The following is a 13,065-nucleotide window of genomic DNA, read 5'->3' on the forward strand; positions in this document are numbered from 1 at the left end:
CCCATAATTGAGATTCCACATGTCCACACCATGTCAAATTATCTTAAAGTTTATGATGTGTTTTATTTTCAGCCAACTTCTTACATATCTAAACCCATAAAAATACTCCTCAACATTCAAATATTCTCATAAAAACAAACTCAAAATCAACAAACAGAGAATAAAACAAACAGAGAGAAGAAAACATACTCACAGATGAAGACGATGGCACGAGGATAAAGATGACGGCACGAGAATCTAACCCATAAAAATACTCCTCAAACATTCTCATCAAAACAAACTCAAAATCAACAAATAGAGAACAAAACAAACAGAGAGAATAAAACATACCCAGAGATGAAGATGATGACACGAGGATGAAGATGACGGCACGAGGATGTAACCCATAAACATACTCCTCAAACATTCAAACATTCTCATAAAAACAAACTCAAAATCAACAAATATAGAAAAAAACAAACAGAGAGAAGAAAACATAACCACGGATGAAGACGATGGCACGAGAATGAAGATGAAGGCACGAGGATCTAACCCATAAAAATACTCATCAAATATTCAAACATTATCATCAAAACAAACTCAAAATCAATAAACAGAGAACAAAACAAACAGAGAGAAGAAAACATACCCAAGGATAAAGATGACAGCGTGAGGATGAAGACAATGCTTTGATCAGCAGAGGAGGCTAGGGTTTCGGTGAGAGAGAGAGAGAGGGGGGGGGTTCGGCATCTAAAAAAAATAAGGAAATCAAAATAATCTTTACTTAAAGGCCAACGGTGAGACAAATCGTGGTCACTGGTGGGAAGTGAAGAATGAAAGAGAGACACAACGACAGCTAGGATTTCGTGGCTAGAGTTTCACGTGTGTGTGTGAGAGAGAGAGAGAGAGATTGGGGCCGGGGGAGTGAAGAATTGAAGTCGATGATTCATGATTGTTTTCTTTTTTATACAAACTTGGGTACTGTGTTTTTAATACGGAACCCGAGTTTCATACCCAGATCCAGACCGTCTATATCTAGTTTTCACAATATGGATTCCAATTCGGATTTGACCCGGGCCGAAAACCGTAACCGGAACCCAGATAAAACTTGGTTATCAGGGTTTCAGATTGGGTCGGGGGAAAAAAATCCAGCCCTGATGAACAATCTTAATGTTCATTAACCTGACATACTCAAGCCATATCATGGTTGTAACAAATCATAAATCATAATTTATTATTTTATTAATAGAATAAACTCAATATTTCCATTTGAAGCCAAAATCAATAAGAAATCATAGAGAAAAATCATACTTGGTTTTAGAAAATTTTTCCGTCAAACTTTTAAATTATAAAGATGAAGACTTTATCAAAGATTATTTATGCTAAAAGTTCTCAGCTTTCTAAAAAGAATTCTGTGTGTTTCTTTATTAGAGTTAGAATAGGAAGTTATTTTAATTTTTTTGCAGACTTAAGAAGTTTTTTTTTTTTTTTTTTGGGATAGCTTAGGGGTTTTAGGTTATGAGAGCTAGGATAAGGTTTTTTTAGCTTTTGTTTTAATTTTTATTAATAAATTATTAATTATATTTTTGATTATTTAAAAAGAAATTGTGAGGGAGGAGGGGGACAGGAGCCACCATGCACCTCCTTCCTCTACGAGATCTTACCCAAAGATAGAAATCAAGAAGGAAAAAATAGGATCGGAAATTCTAAAAGATTCTCATCTGTTTGGCAAGTGAGATGAGACACAAAATTTTTATCTTATCTCATCTCATTATTACAATTTTTTAAAATTCTCACACAAAATATAATAACAATCCAACTTTTTCAAATTCCAAAACAATAATAATATTACAAAATAATATTTTAAACTTTTATCTAAAACTAAAATTTCACATCTCACTATCCAAACCTAAATTTATTCTTTGGAAATCAAAATTACAGATTCATCTCATTGACATGCAAAAGAGTAATTTTCACAAGGCCCATGTTCCCCAAATTGAAGCATGGGGATGATTATGTTGATTGGATTTAATCAGATTTTGGTTCTAATTTTCTTTCCTCAGAAACTAATAGCAGAAATCCCAATGAAACATGCATATATATATATATATATATATATTAAAACTATAAACCATTAATACTCGATATATAAATGAATCCTTAAAAAAATTATAAAATTATTTTTAAATTAAATTATTTTTAGATTTACTTTTATAAAATTATTTTATGGTTAAATCATTTTCCTAATTTTTGTTATACACATATTTGCATCACAAAAGTCAAAACATCTAATTGCTTTTTTGAATTGTGTTTATAGAACATTTTTTTCATCCAAGGTCCCCCATTAACACAGATGGGCTTGAAGAATAATAGAAGTGTGGGGTCGAACGAACTCTTGCATACCGTATTACCGTGTACCTTCGAAGGCCCGGCCCAGATCAGTCAAAACTCCCCTATATAATATTCTCTTTCCAAAACCCTAACCCTATATCTCTTTAAAACCTTTGCAACAGGTTGCTGCACCAACTCTTAACAGCAGAAGAACCTCTCTAGCAAGCAACATGGGTAATTATCTAAGCTGACCTCAAATATTTCTCTGCCTCAGATTTCCTCCTTTATGCGGTTTCTATGCTTTGTGGGTTTTCAAATCTCTGATTTTTATTTATTTGTTCGTTTTGTTTTATTTTTCAGGTAAGGTACACGGATCTCTGGCTCGGGCCGGTAAAGTGAGAGGCCAAACTCCCAAAGTGGCGAAGCAAGACAAGAAGAAGAAGCCCCGTGGACGCGCCCACAAGCGTATGCAATACAATCGCCGATTTGTCACCGCCGGTTTGTCTCTCATTTTCTATCTTTATTTTGCTTTTAATATTCGATTTTGAAATCAGCTTTTTCAGTGTAAATTTTCAATCTCGATACTCTTTTTTCTTAACATATGGGTGTTGTAACAGCATGGATGTAATGTTATGGGTTCTGAGAAATTTGTGATTTGGGAGGTTTTATCAATATGATTTTGATTGGGAACTATCCGTGTTTTTTGGATGATTGTAGTTGTTGGATTCGGCAAGAAGAGGGGACCCAACTCGTCGGAGAAGTGAAGAATGCTCTAAGGGGATGAGGAGCTCTTTAGGTTAAAGTTTTGCTTATTTTTTCCTCTTTTATTTTTTCTTGGATGAATTTCAATGTTATTGAAGACCCTGATGTGAGTTTTCGGAGTTGTCTACTGGATTATCATTATGATGGAATTTGCCTAATTGGTTAATTAACCCGAAAATGATGTGATTTATCTTTGGGTGCTGTCTTTCTTAAATTTACTGTGCTTTTGATGATGTTATGGACGTATGGTTGCCATGAAAGAGAGTTTTGTTTACATTATGGAATGAATAGCTAGGTGGCAACACCTTTGCAATTGAAATGACCACTTCATTGCAAGTTAATGGTTGTCAGTGTCTTAACGATTGAAATGCAGCAAATAGAGAAAGCAAACTCTCATTCATCAACTTTGAAGCCTCCAGTGGTCTCTCTCTCTCTCTCTCTCTCACTTTCTCTCTCTCATAATAGATGCTTAACACACTCTTTGTGAAGGCTTTCATCTAATCATTTTAAAGGTTGAGAGGCAAACAAAGAAGATTTGGTTTGGAAAAGCGATACTGGTGCTTAAAATGATGCATATATTGTTCTAGTTTTTGCTGCCAAATTGTATTTTCCTATAACTGAGAGAAGTTTGATTAAAAGCATAAACGATGCACTCCAAGTTCCCTTGATGTATACAAGCGAGACACTTGTTTATTAAATGGAAAAGATTCAAGAAAGTAATGTAAATTTAGTTTTGTTTGAACTCCGTCCATCCACGTACACAAATTTTGCTAAGAATTGTTAAGTCTGTACACAAATTTTATATAAAAAGGTCTACATAAAAAAAGCTTCTAAACAAGAAATTCTAGATAGTAGCCGTAAATACAGTGCTTGCACATTCTAAGGGAGCCACACTGTACACATCATGGGAAAGTTTTCTAACAAACCTTGCTGCCACATGAAAAATCATGTTAAATTCTCTTCTCGGGAGGATCTCTCACTTTAAATCTAGCAAGGTTAGAAAATTCTCGCAACCCTTTCTTCTATTCTTCCATAATCCCACACGTAAGGTCCTTAGACCTCAAATGATTCGGTTACGCCAATTCAACAATGCATAAATGGCTGAAAGCGTAAAAATCTTGAACAACAATTGAAGTCTAAACCCTTCAATCTTGAAATAGCAAATGGATCCAATTCATAAGAAATAACCAAATGATCTAATCAGTCATCCCAAAGTATGAACCATGAGAAGCATACGATATAAAATATAAGCACATTCAACTTGAGATAAGATTGTCTTATAATATAGATAATAACTCAAATGCACCACTATTGCTGTTTCTTCTATCAAATTTACATACAATTCAAAATTGTGCAAATGCTTCATATCGTTAAGAGCAAGGCTTGGGTCTAGTCCCAGCACTGTGATCCATAAACCACCTGAATGGCAACATAAGCGTGTCAGTCACACACAATAATGAACACCTCAAATGCTTAATTTCTGCTGTAACAATCCAATTAAAACTCAAAACTTCAAAAATACTAATCAAGGTCACAACTGATATTCCTTGAAGTTATTGTAAATGAACTTCTCCTTAGATACCCTATTCTGATAAGTGATAAGAATAAGTGGTGTATGATCCCACATTACTTGGAAATGAAAAGTTATTGCTCTTTTTAATGTTTCAATGGAACTCCAATTGTATTGTTGACTAGTCATTTTGGATTATAGGCCATATGACTTGGGCCTTTATTTGGGGGCATTACATCTCCTTTCTAGACAACATGAGATCTCATTCATCACCGTCCCATACTCAATCAAGGGCATTACATCTGCAGTCTCCTCGTATCACTTTTCCTTCTCTGTTTCAGTGTTTATTTTGAATTCCCGTGCAGTTATCTTATCAGTTGCATAACTGATAAAATTGTATAAAGAACCAGTAACTGTTAGGTTATAAGATATCAATGCATAACTCAGCTTTTGATATTCAACCCAAACAAGTTGATCGATATATTACAAATAAAAGAATTGACTCACATGCTTTCTTTGGCGCTTCACAGTTCATCACGAAAGCTCCCCTTTGGTGGATTAGCTTTGGGTTGTTTTTCAAGTAGGTACCTCGTGGCTAATGATGCATGTAGTGCAGCTCCGTATGGAAGCACATCCTCATTAACCCTAAAGTAGGGGGAATGCCCTTCTTCAAACTGTCCTTGAGTCTCATTCTTCATCCCAATGAAGAAGAAGTATCCTGGAATCACCTCTGTATAAAATGAGAAGTCTTCTGATCCCATCAGTGGTTGCATTTCTTTTACGTTCTGGGTGCCTAGCATGTCCCCTGCAACTTCCCGAAAGTACTTGTGCAGATCTTTGTCATTTACAGTCACTGGGAAAAAGGGCTTTTCCTTTTCATTAAAAATGACAGTTGCATTGCACCTTTGTACGCTGGATTGTTTTGTGATGACCTATACCATGCATAGATGCATTTTAAGATAATTAACATTCAACAGAGAAGTCGACATACACAATACACATTCTATTATAACAAGGAGAGTGACCCCAACATCTAGCCAAACAATCACCCAAAAAATAGAGAGAAGGTTAAAAACCGAAAAAGGAAGATTATACTTTGCATCCTAAACTACCACCGTTTTGTAATATGCAACCCAGTAGGCACTAGGAACTTGTCTTTAGAGGGAGTCCAATTAATATTATGATAACTAAATATATTTTTTTACTTATTTTGTAATATATATTTTTCCATGTGTAGTAGTGATACAAAAAATAGTATTATAAACTGAATTAAAGATGTAGAAAATATTACCATAACTTCAAAGGGAAATATATATTTTTTTGGCTCACTACTATAGATATACAGCATGCAGGTCAAATACAATTTTTTTAAAATTTTTGGGGATAAAGAGAACTTTGAAGTATTTTGAGGGGCCAAATATAAATTCTTTAAAAATCATTTTGGGAGCCAATGGGGGTTCAATATTTTTGGCCCCTTCCCCCTTCTTTCCATCCCTAATGCACCGTAAATTACAAAATTTTGGCAGTTTTCACCCTTGCTTAAGATTGTACTACATGTCCTATTTTTCATTGATTTTATGAATCAAATCTTAATAGGGGATGCTAATTGGCTAAAATTGATAGTTTAAGTGCCAACTACAAGTTTTGGCTATTTATGATAAAAATTGAAAAAACATGGTAGATCGGAGATGCAAAATATAATTTCTGAAAAGGAAAAAAAATGTTGCAACTTGCCCATTTCTCTTGCATGCTGGCTAACTTTTCACCACCAAGAATAGAAACCCATATTGTTCAAGGCACCAGCTAGCCTATTCACACGTCTCTTAAAACTTGGGAACAGCAAGTGGGACAGGTACACAAGTTGTGGTGCCGACCCTCCGGTCCAGGCAAGGGGAAACAGAATATAAAAGGGCATACTGGTTGCCACAAATAAAGGCCATCGAAAGTAGCATTCAAGAAGTTTACCTCTTCAATTCTATGTTTAAGTTGGATAAAGCTTTCTTTTGAAAATGCCCTGAAAGTTCCACCAATTGTAACAGAATCTGGAATAACATTGAATGCGCCACCTCCTTCAAACTTAGCAACAGTAACTACCTGCAAGTTATGCTTTTGTGATTAGAAGTTCAATTAAACAGCCAGAAAGCAATTAAGAGGCCACTCTACAAAGGCTTCTCAAGAACTGTCTTTAGGGTTATTGATTGGCTCATTCACTAAAGAGAATGACCGGGCAATGCCTATAACATACCAAAAACAAAAACAAAAACAAAAAATAAAAAATAAAAAATCCATTAGTTTTTAAATGGGAAAGTGAATGCCAACGCTTGATGAGATCTAACGACATTATTGCAAAGAATAATTCTTTTTTGATATGTAATTATTGCAAAGAATAAATTGGAAGTTGAAATTCCAAAAGTGATGCCATGCACTTACAAGATAGATTCATTTCATTTGCAAAGAAAAAAAGTACAACAATATGCTTTTTACAAGGCATATATTCCCCTGATTGCAGTTTGTAGCGATAGGAAGTAATCAGGCAATATTTGTTTACCTATGCATTTTTTCCTGTGAGAAACTAATAGCAGAGGCTGAAACCACGACGCAACACATGGGGGTACCAACCTCTTCAACGAATTTTTTAAATTTTTTAAACAATTTGCACAGACATTTACCAGATATGAAAACCATAATTGGTGGGGGCGGAGGATACCTGATGAAATCGCATTGGACTAATATATTCCCTTGAGTGCAGTAGGTATAGATATGTGCCAATAGGAAGTAATCTAATCAGGCTATGTGTGAAACAAATAGCGGATGCTGAAACCACAATGAAACACAAGGGGAACCAACCTTTTCAATGGATTTTTTAAGTTTTTTAAAAAAAAAGAGACTGCTACAATGAAATAAAATTTGCAAGTGTGATTTACCCCAGAAAAATGTGTTTGTGAGCATGAGAGAGAGAGAGAGAGAGAACCTGTGAATCCAAGGGATCGGCTTCCCGGGAAACAAGATGTTGCAAACTAACAACTACATTGGAAGCTGCTAAGATTGGGTCTATTGTGTGCTGGGGAATGGCTGCATGACCTCCCTTTCCACTAATTACTGCCTCAAAGAAACCACTCGCGGCCAATAGAGGTCCAGACCTGGAGGCCACAGCACCAACAGGCAAACGAGAAGAAACATGCAGCCCAAAAATGGCATCAACATGCTCCAGTGCTCCATCATCTAACATTTTCTTTGCTCCACCACCTCCTTCCTCAGCTGGTTGGAAAACAAGGACAACCGTTCCCTTTCATAAACAGAACAATTTTTTTTAGAAACTTTCTTCTGGAGAAAACACACATACTGCAATAATTCTAAAGCAACATAACCGGTAATATTGGAAAACAGAAACTTGGCTCCGTGTAGTGCATAACCAAACAGGGGAGATAATAATTCGTTATGTAGAGCCATGAGTCAGTGAGCGTAGCCTACGTTTACATAAAATGAAGTACGTTTTTCCATCACAATCGACCATTTGAATGTATAAAGGTTATTCAATATGAAAAGCAGAAAATCCATCTCAATGAAGAGACTGATGCATAATAGCTGTCATGAGAATCAGTTAAAATAAAGTGAATAGTGAAAAGGGCAAAGGCAAAGGTAATCCGCATGCAAGTTACGAAAGGAACCTGTAACTCGTCGCGATGCTCTTGAAGAATCCTTGCAGCACCAAGAAGCATGGAAATATGGGCATCATGCCCACATGCATGCATCTTCCCAGGAACTTTACTTTTGTACTCCCACTCTACACTCTCCTGTAACAACCAGAATCCCATCATTTTCCAAAAGGTTTCCTCTCCAAATTATATTCACCAAAATAATCAGGAATCCTCAATTTCTAACATCACACAGGTACATGGCAATCACCGAGATCAATAAGCATATTGCAATCATACGACCAAAAAGCCAAATCTTTCACATAATAATGCCATTTAGAGAATCAAAAACAAGAAGCCAGCAAAAAACAAAGAAGTCCCATTGAAACAAACCTGAATAGCGAGAGCATCCATATCCGCTCGAATGGCGACAAAAGGCGGTGAACCGGTTCCGATATAGCCAACAACACCTGTTTCAGCAAATGGGTATTTGTAGGCAATTCCCATCTTGTCAAGTTCGGCTCTGATAAACTTACTGGTCTCAAATTCCTGAAACCCAAGTTCTGGGTTCTCGTGTATCTTCCTCCTAATATGCACCATCCAATCAGAAAGCTCTGGCCTTTTCGCAAAGTCAAGGAAGTTCACTGGGATATGAGCTAAATCTTCGGGGCTCAGAGAGGACTTTGAAAAAATGGTTAGTGCAAGAGACGCATGGAGAATGAAAACAAGAGAGATCCATTTGGAGAAACCCATGAATTCCCGGGAGAAAGTCGCGGGGACTTAAGATTGAATCTGGAAGAGAATGCGGATGTTTGGTCGGTGTATAATGGCAACGAAGCAACGAAGCCAAAGGCGGACTGCAGAGTCGGGAGTTTAAAGTGGAATAGCTTTATTAATGAGAAATACTTTTGTCCGGTTCCGAATTTGTGTCTCGAATTTTTATTTTTTTTTACTTAATAATTAAAAAAATATTTTTTAATAATATTATAAATATTTTTTTAAAATATTTACGATAATTAAAAAAATAAATAAATAAATAAAATAAAAAAGTAAAATAATCTATTCAAAATGTTTATTCGAGATGCATAACAATACATTTTCGAGGCACTACATTTTTTTTTAATTTTTTAATTTTTAATTTTAAATTCGTTATTTTTTGTGATATTAAAATAACTAAAGATAATTTATGATTATCTTCTATATGTCAATATGACGTTGTGTTTTAGAAAACGATTAAAGTTTTTTTTATACGATGATTGCAAACTTTTTTAATGTACATTTTTTAACCATATTCAGTGGTGGAACTATGAAGTGGCAGGTGGCCCACAAAAGTTTGAAAAAAAATTATACATATTAATTTTTTTTAATTTAATAAGATGATATTAATCTTATCTTGTGTTGACTCCTTCTTTAAAAAATTATCTGGACCCTATTTATAAAATTATTTTGATTTTATAGATTAATTACTTATAAGTCTAATTTAAAAAAATTTAATCCAATTTAAAAATAAAATAAATAAAATACATCTTACATAAAATAAAATGATCTAATAACATGATGACATATTTTTATCATCAATAAAAATAAAAAAGGAAAGTTGAATGGTTTTCTTCTCCTCTTACCGCTGTTGCCCACAGTTTTGAGTTTCTAACTTTCTACTGCTAGAAGTCTTGTCCTTACCATATGCCAAAAGGTCAAAAATGAGAGTTTTTTTTTATCATGGACTTACGTGTTGTCTTGAAGCAAAGTTTTGGTACAAATTGTAGCTCTTCTACAAGCTACAAAATAGTAACATTGTAATAGCCTAGCTGTCTACATTCATAATGATAGTTCTGTTCTGCCTTGATACACGGTTTGACAAACTATATCACATTATAATAGAGCATCATTATCATTTTGAAATATTTAATACTACTATAAATTTTCAAATGTAAGAGCTTGACAGTAAGTTTGGTGAAGGAGTGACAAACCTTTTAATCTTTAGCTCAGTTTTTAATCCAAATGATGCTTATAAATTCTTTTAATATTAATGATATATGTTGTCTTGCATAAAAGTATTAATCTCTTGATTTTTCTAAGAATGAGAAAATTAATTTAAAATTTCAATTGAAGTATTTAGAAGTTGATGTACTTACTAATCCAAAGTTTAACAATTTGTTATCTATTACAGATTTATGTCGAAGATTGATACAAACATAGAAATCAAAAACAAACTATCTTATTTTGGGGACTCCTCTTTATAAAGAATATTTCCTTTCGAGAATCTATCCATCTTTCCATAACCCATTGGTTTGACTTTCCGTAGGACAGTTGGCCGTAATTTCAAAATTCTCAATCACTAAATTTGGATTATCTTCATTGGACTGTGCCTCACTTTGCGTTACAAATTTCTCCTTTCCTGAACTGTTGCCGCTGCTATTGATGAGAACTTTTTGACTTGCCTCGATATTTTTTAGAGCCATTTGAGTTGAATTTCACTGGCTGTGCTCTTCACCAAGGGCCATATTGTTGTTGTGGATCTTCAGCAGACTGAGTTCCAAATTTAAGAGAAAGGCATCCACCTCCATTGTGCTTCAGGATTCCACATTTGAAATAGAAGTTTTGCGTCTTTCAGGATTCCACAAAGGGTAAGTTATGAAATTGTACCCAAAAGTAGGGGTGAAAGATTTTAGGTCCGGACCCAAAAAATCAAACCGTACAGTCCGGACCGAAAATCATTTTGGTCGGTCTCGGTCCATGGTGTATGAGAAATTCAGTTTTCAGTCTAATCCCGGGGTGTGGTTTTTTTGAACTTGATCGGATCGAAATATGTACATATAAATTTTTTATATATATAATATATATTATTTTATATAGTAGTTGTACAAGTTAATTATGTAATTTTCATATAATCTATCATCATTAACTACATAAAATGTAAAATAATATATGTTATCAATTAACTAATATATCATATGATAAATCACGTGATAATATATGTTATTACATGTAAATATATACTCTAATATTTACACTTAATTAAAGTAATTAGATAATCTTTTTTTAAGATACCTAAGTTGCAAGTAAGTATGAATAATCCATAGATAATGAAATTATTTAATATTCATTAACCATATATAAAATGTTAGAATTTTAATATAGGCTATTATGAATACTAAAGTACTAAATTAGTAACTATTAACATCATAAATATAATTATAATTAATTATTTTTTTAATAAGTTAGTTACATATCCAATTTAAAGATTTCATTTAATTCTAATTTTATTAATTTTTTGTATTAATTTATTTGTCAAAAAAAGAAAATAAGAAAAAAATATTTATAGACCGAATTGGATCAACCGGACTAATAGCTAATGGTCCGATCTGGTCCTGTCTATAGGAATATTGTCCAATCCGGCAAAAATGGTGGACCAAATCCGTGACCCCTCAAACCGATTACAACCCTACCCAAAGAGTTTTACATAAACATATTGTGCGATAGAAAAGTTAGCACCTAAAAAAAATTGTTAGATTTCTCCACTAGTGGTCGTCCTAGCATGATCTTATCTTTATCACCAACCAATTGAAATTTAATGAAGAATCGATTGTCCCTTATCTCTTTGAATATGATTCACCCTTCTGGTTTCTACACCTGTGAGTCTGTGACATTGTGGACCTAAAAGCTTCTTTATTCACTCCTCTATTAAAGATGATCATGGCCAATAAACACTACTGCTCTCATTCTCCGGTAGTTGGATCACTTGCTTCTCTTCCGCCGGTCTTCTTCTACCATGTTGATACTCTACGGAGAAAATTGAGAGACTGGAATTCCTTACCTAGGCAACCAGACTTGGGGCTTGTCTGACAAAAGTTCTCGTTTCAAAATTCTCATCTCATCTCCTTCTCAAACATCACATAAACACGTATAAATATTTTTAAATTAATCATTACAATTTTTTTAAATTTTTGAATAAAATATAACAAACAATTCAATTTTTTCAAATCGTCAAACAAAGATAATATTATAAAATTATATTCTAACAATATTTTAACTTTATAATATTTTTTATTCAATTTTTTCTCTCTCATTTTTTAAAATCCAAAAAATACTCAACTCAAACTATCTCACATCTATTTACAAACTATTTTACTACTATTTACAAAATTCTCATCTTATTTCATTCCTCAAGCATTCACTTACACCTTATTCTTCATACTTTACTCTTCATAGAAGAGAAAGATCCAGAAAAGTAATGTTATATACTACACTCTCATTCTATTTTGATCATAATAAGTAGTATGTGGCACATTCATCACTATTAGATGATAAAAAAGCATGTAATAAATAATTATTTAATTGTGATAAATGTATCACATCTTACTTAGTAGGATGAAAGTTGGATAGTAATATGGTGTATAGAATTTTCTTTGAACAAATACTATATATTGGATTAGATTTTTTTGGTATTATTTTGGAAGAACCATTTCATTTTTTTCTATAAAGCATATTGTAGTTATTTGCTTTCTATCTCCTTTTTAGCAGGTCAGAATTAATATAGTTTCTTCACTCACTGGTGAGCTAGAGAACCAATTTCTTTGCAGCCTACGAACAAAGCATTTTTTTTTTTTATAAATATAGATAGAAGTTATTATTGAAAACATCTATTTTGCACATATAATGTGACATTATCTAGACCACACATCTCTCCAAGTGAGTGTTAAGAACAATCAACTAGAAGCAGCCATGCAGTGAGTACAAAATATGCATTGCTATAGTGGCTTCTCTCTAGCATTACTCTTTTTTTTTTTCTCCAGAAAGTTAAGAATCCAGGTGAGTTCTGACTTCTCTCTTCTCGATGATTTACGA

General features: G+C 33.6%; 2 protein-coding genes across 2 annotated transcripts; one reads left to right on the forward strand and one right to left on the reverse strand.

The window, feature by feature from the left end:
- The first annotated feature begins 2,444 nt into the window (after positions 1 to 2,444).
- LOC108982915 (40S ribosomal protein S30) lies at positions 2,445 to 3,332 on the forward strand. The gene is made up of 3 exons (XM_018954398.2): positions 2,445 to 2,544; positions 2,671 to 2,808; positions 3,028 to 3,332. The coding sequence occupies exons 1-3, from the start codon at positions 2,541 to 2,543 to the stop codon at positions 3,072 to 3,074; spliced, it is 189 nt and encodes a 62-aa protein (XP_018809943.1). The 5' UTR covers positions 2,445 to 2,540; the 3' UTR covers positions 3,075 to 3,332.
- An 878-nt stretch (positions 3,333 to 4,210) lies between these two features.
- On the reverse strand, positions 4,211 to 9,091 carry LOC108982914 (IAA-amino acid hydrolase ILR1-like 4). Its single transcript, XM_018954397.2, has 6 exons — positions 8,611 to 9,091; positions 8,251 to 8,376; positions 7,554 to 7,868; positions 6,548 to 6,676; positions 5,090 to 5,514; positions 4,211 to 4,491 (listed from the first exon to the last, which is right to left on the reverse strand). The coding sequence occupies exons 1-5, from the start codon at positions 8,968 to 8,970 to the stop codon at positions 5,107 to 5,109; spliced, it is 1,338 nt and encodes a 445-aa protein (XP_018809942.1). The 5' UTR covers positions 8,971 to 9,091; the 3' UTR covers positions 4,211 to 4,491; positions 5,090 to 5,106.
- Between the last annotated feature and the right edge of the window lie 3,974 nt (positions 9,092 to 13,065).

The sequence above is a fragment of the Juglans regia genome, chromosome 10, assembly GCF_001411555.2.
Source record: "Juglans regia cultivar Chandler chromosome 10, Walnut 2.0, whole genome shotgun sequence".
In the NCBI taxonomy this organism is placed as follows: Eukaryota; Viridiplantae; Streptophyta; class Magnoliopsida; order Fagales; family Juglandaceae; genus Juglans; species Juglans regia.

What these genes read in the sequence shown, in the direction of transcription:
- LOC108982915 (XM_018954398.2), top strand. An exon ending in TCGCCGATTTGTCACCGCCG is followed by an intron (nt 2,809 to 3,027) that starts GTTTGTCTCTCA and finishes GGATGATTGTAG; the next exon opens with TTGTTGGATTCGGCAAGAAG.
- LOC108982914 (XM_018954397.2), bottom strand. Translation starts at nt 8,970, where the DNA reads ATGGGTTTCTCCAAATGGATCTCTCTTGTTTTCATTCTCCATGCGTCT. An exon ending in TGGATGCTCTCGCTATTCAG is followed by an intron (nt 8,377 to 8,610) that starts GTTTGTTTCAAT and finishes TGGTTGTTACAG; the next exon opens with GAGAGTGTAGAGTGGGAGTA. An exon ending in CCGATCCCTTGGATTCACAG is followed by an intron (nt 6,677 to 7,553) that starts GTTCTCTCTCTC and finishes CATAACTTGCAG; the next exon opens with GTAGTTACTGTTGCTAAGTT.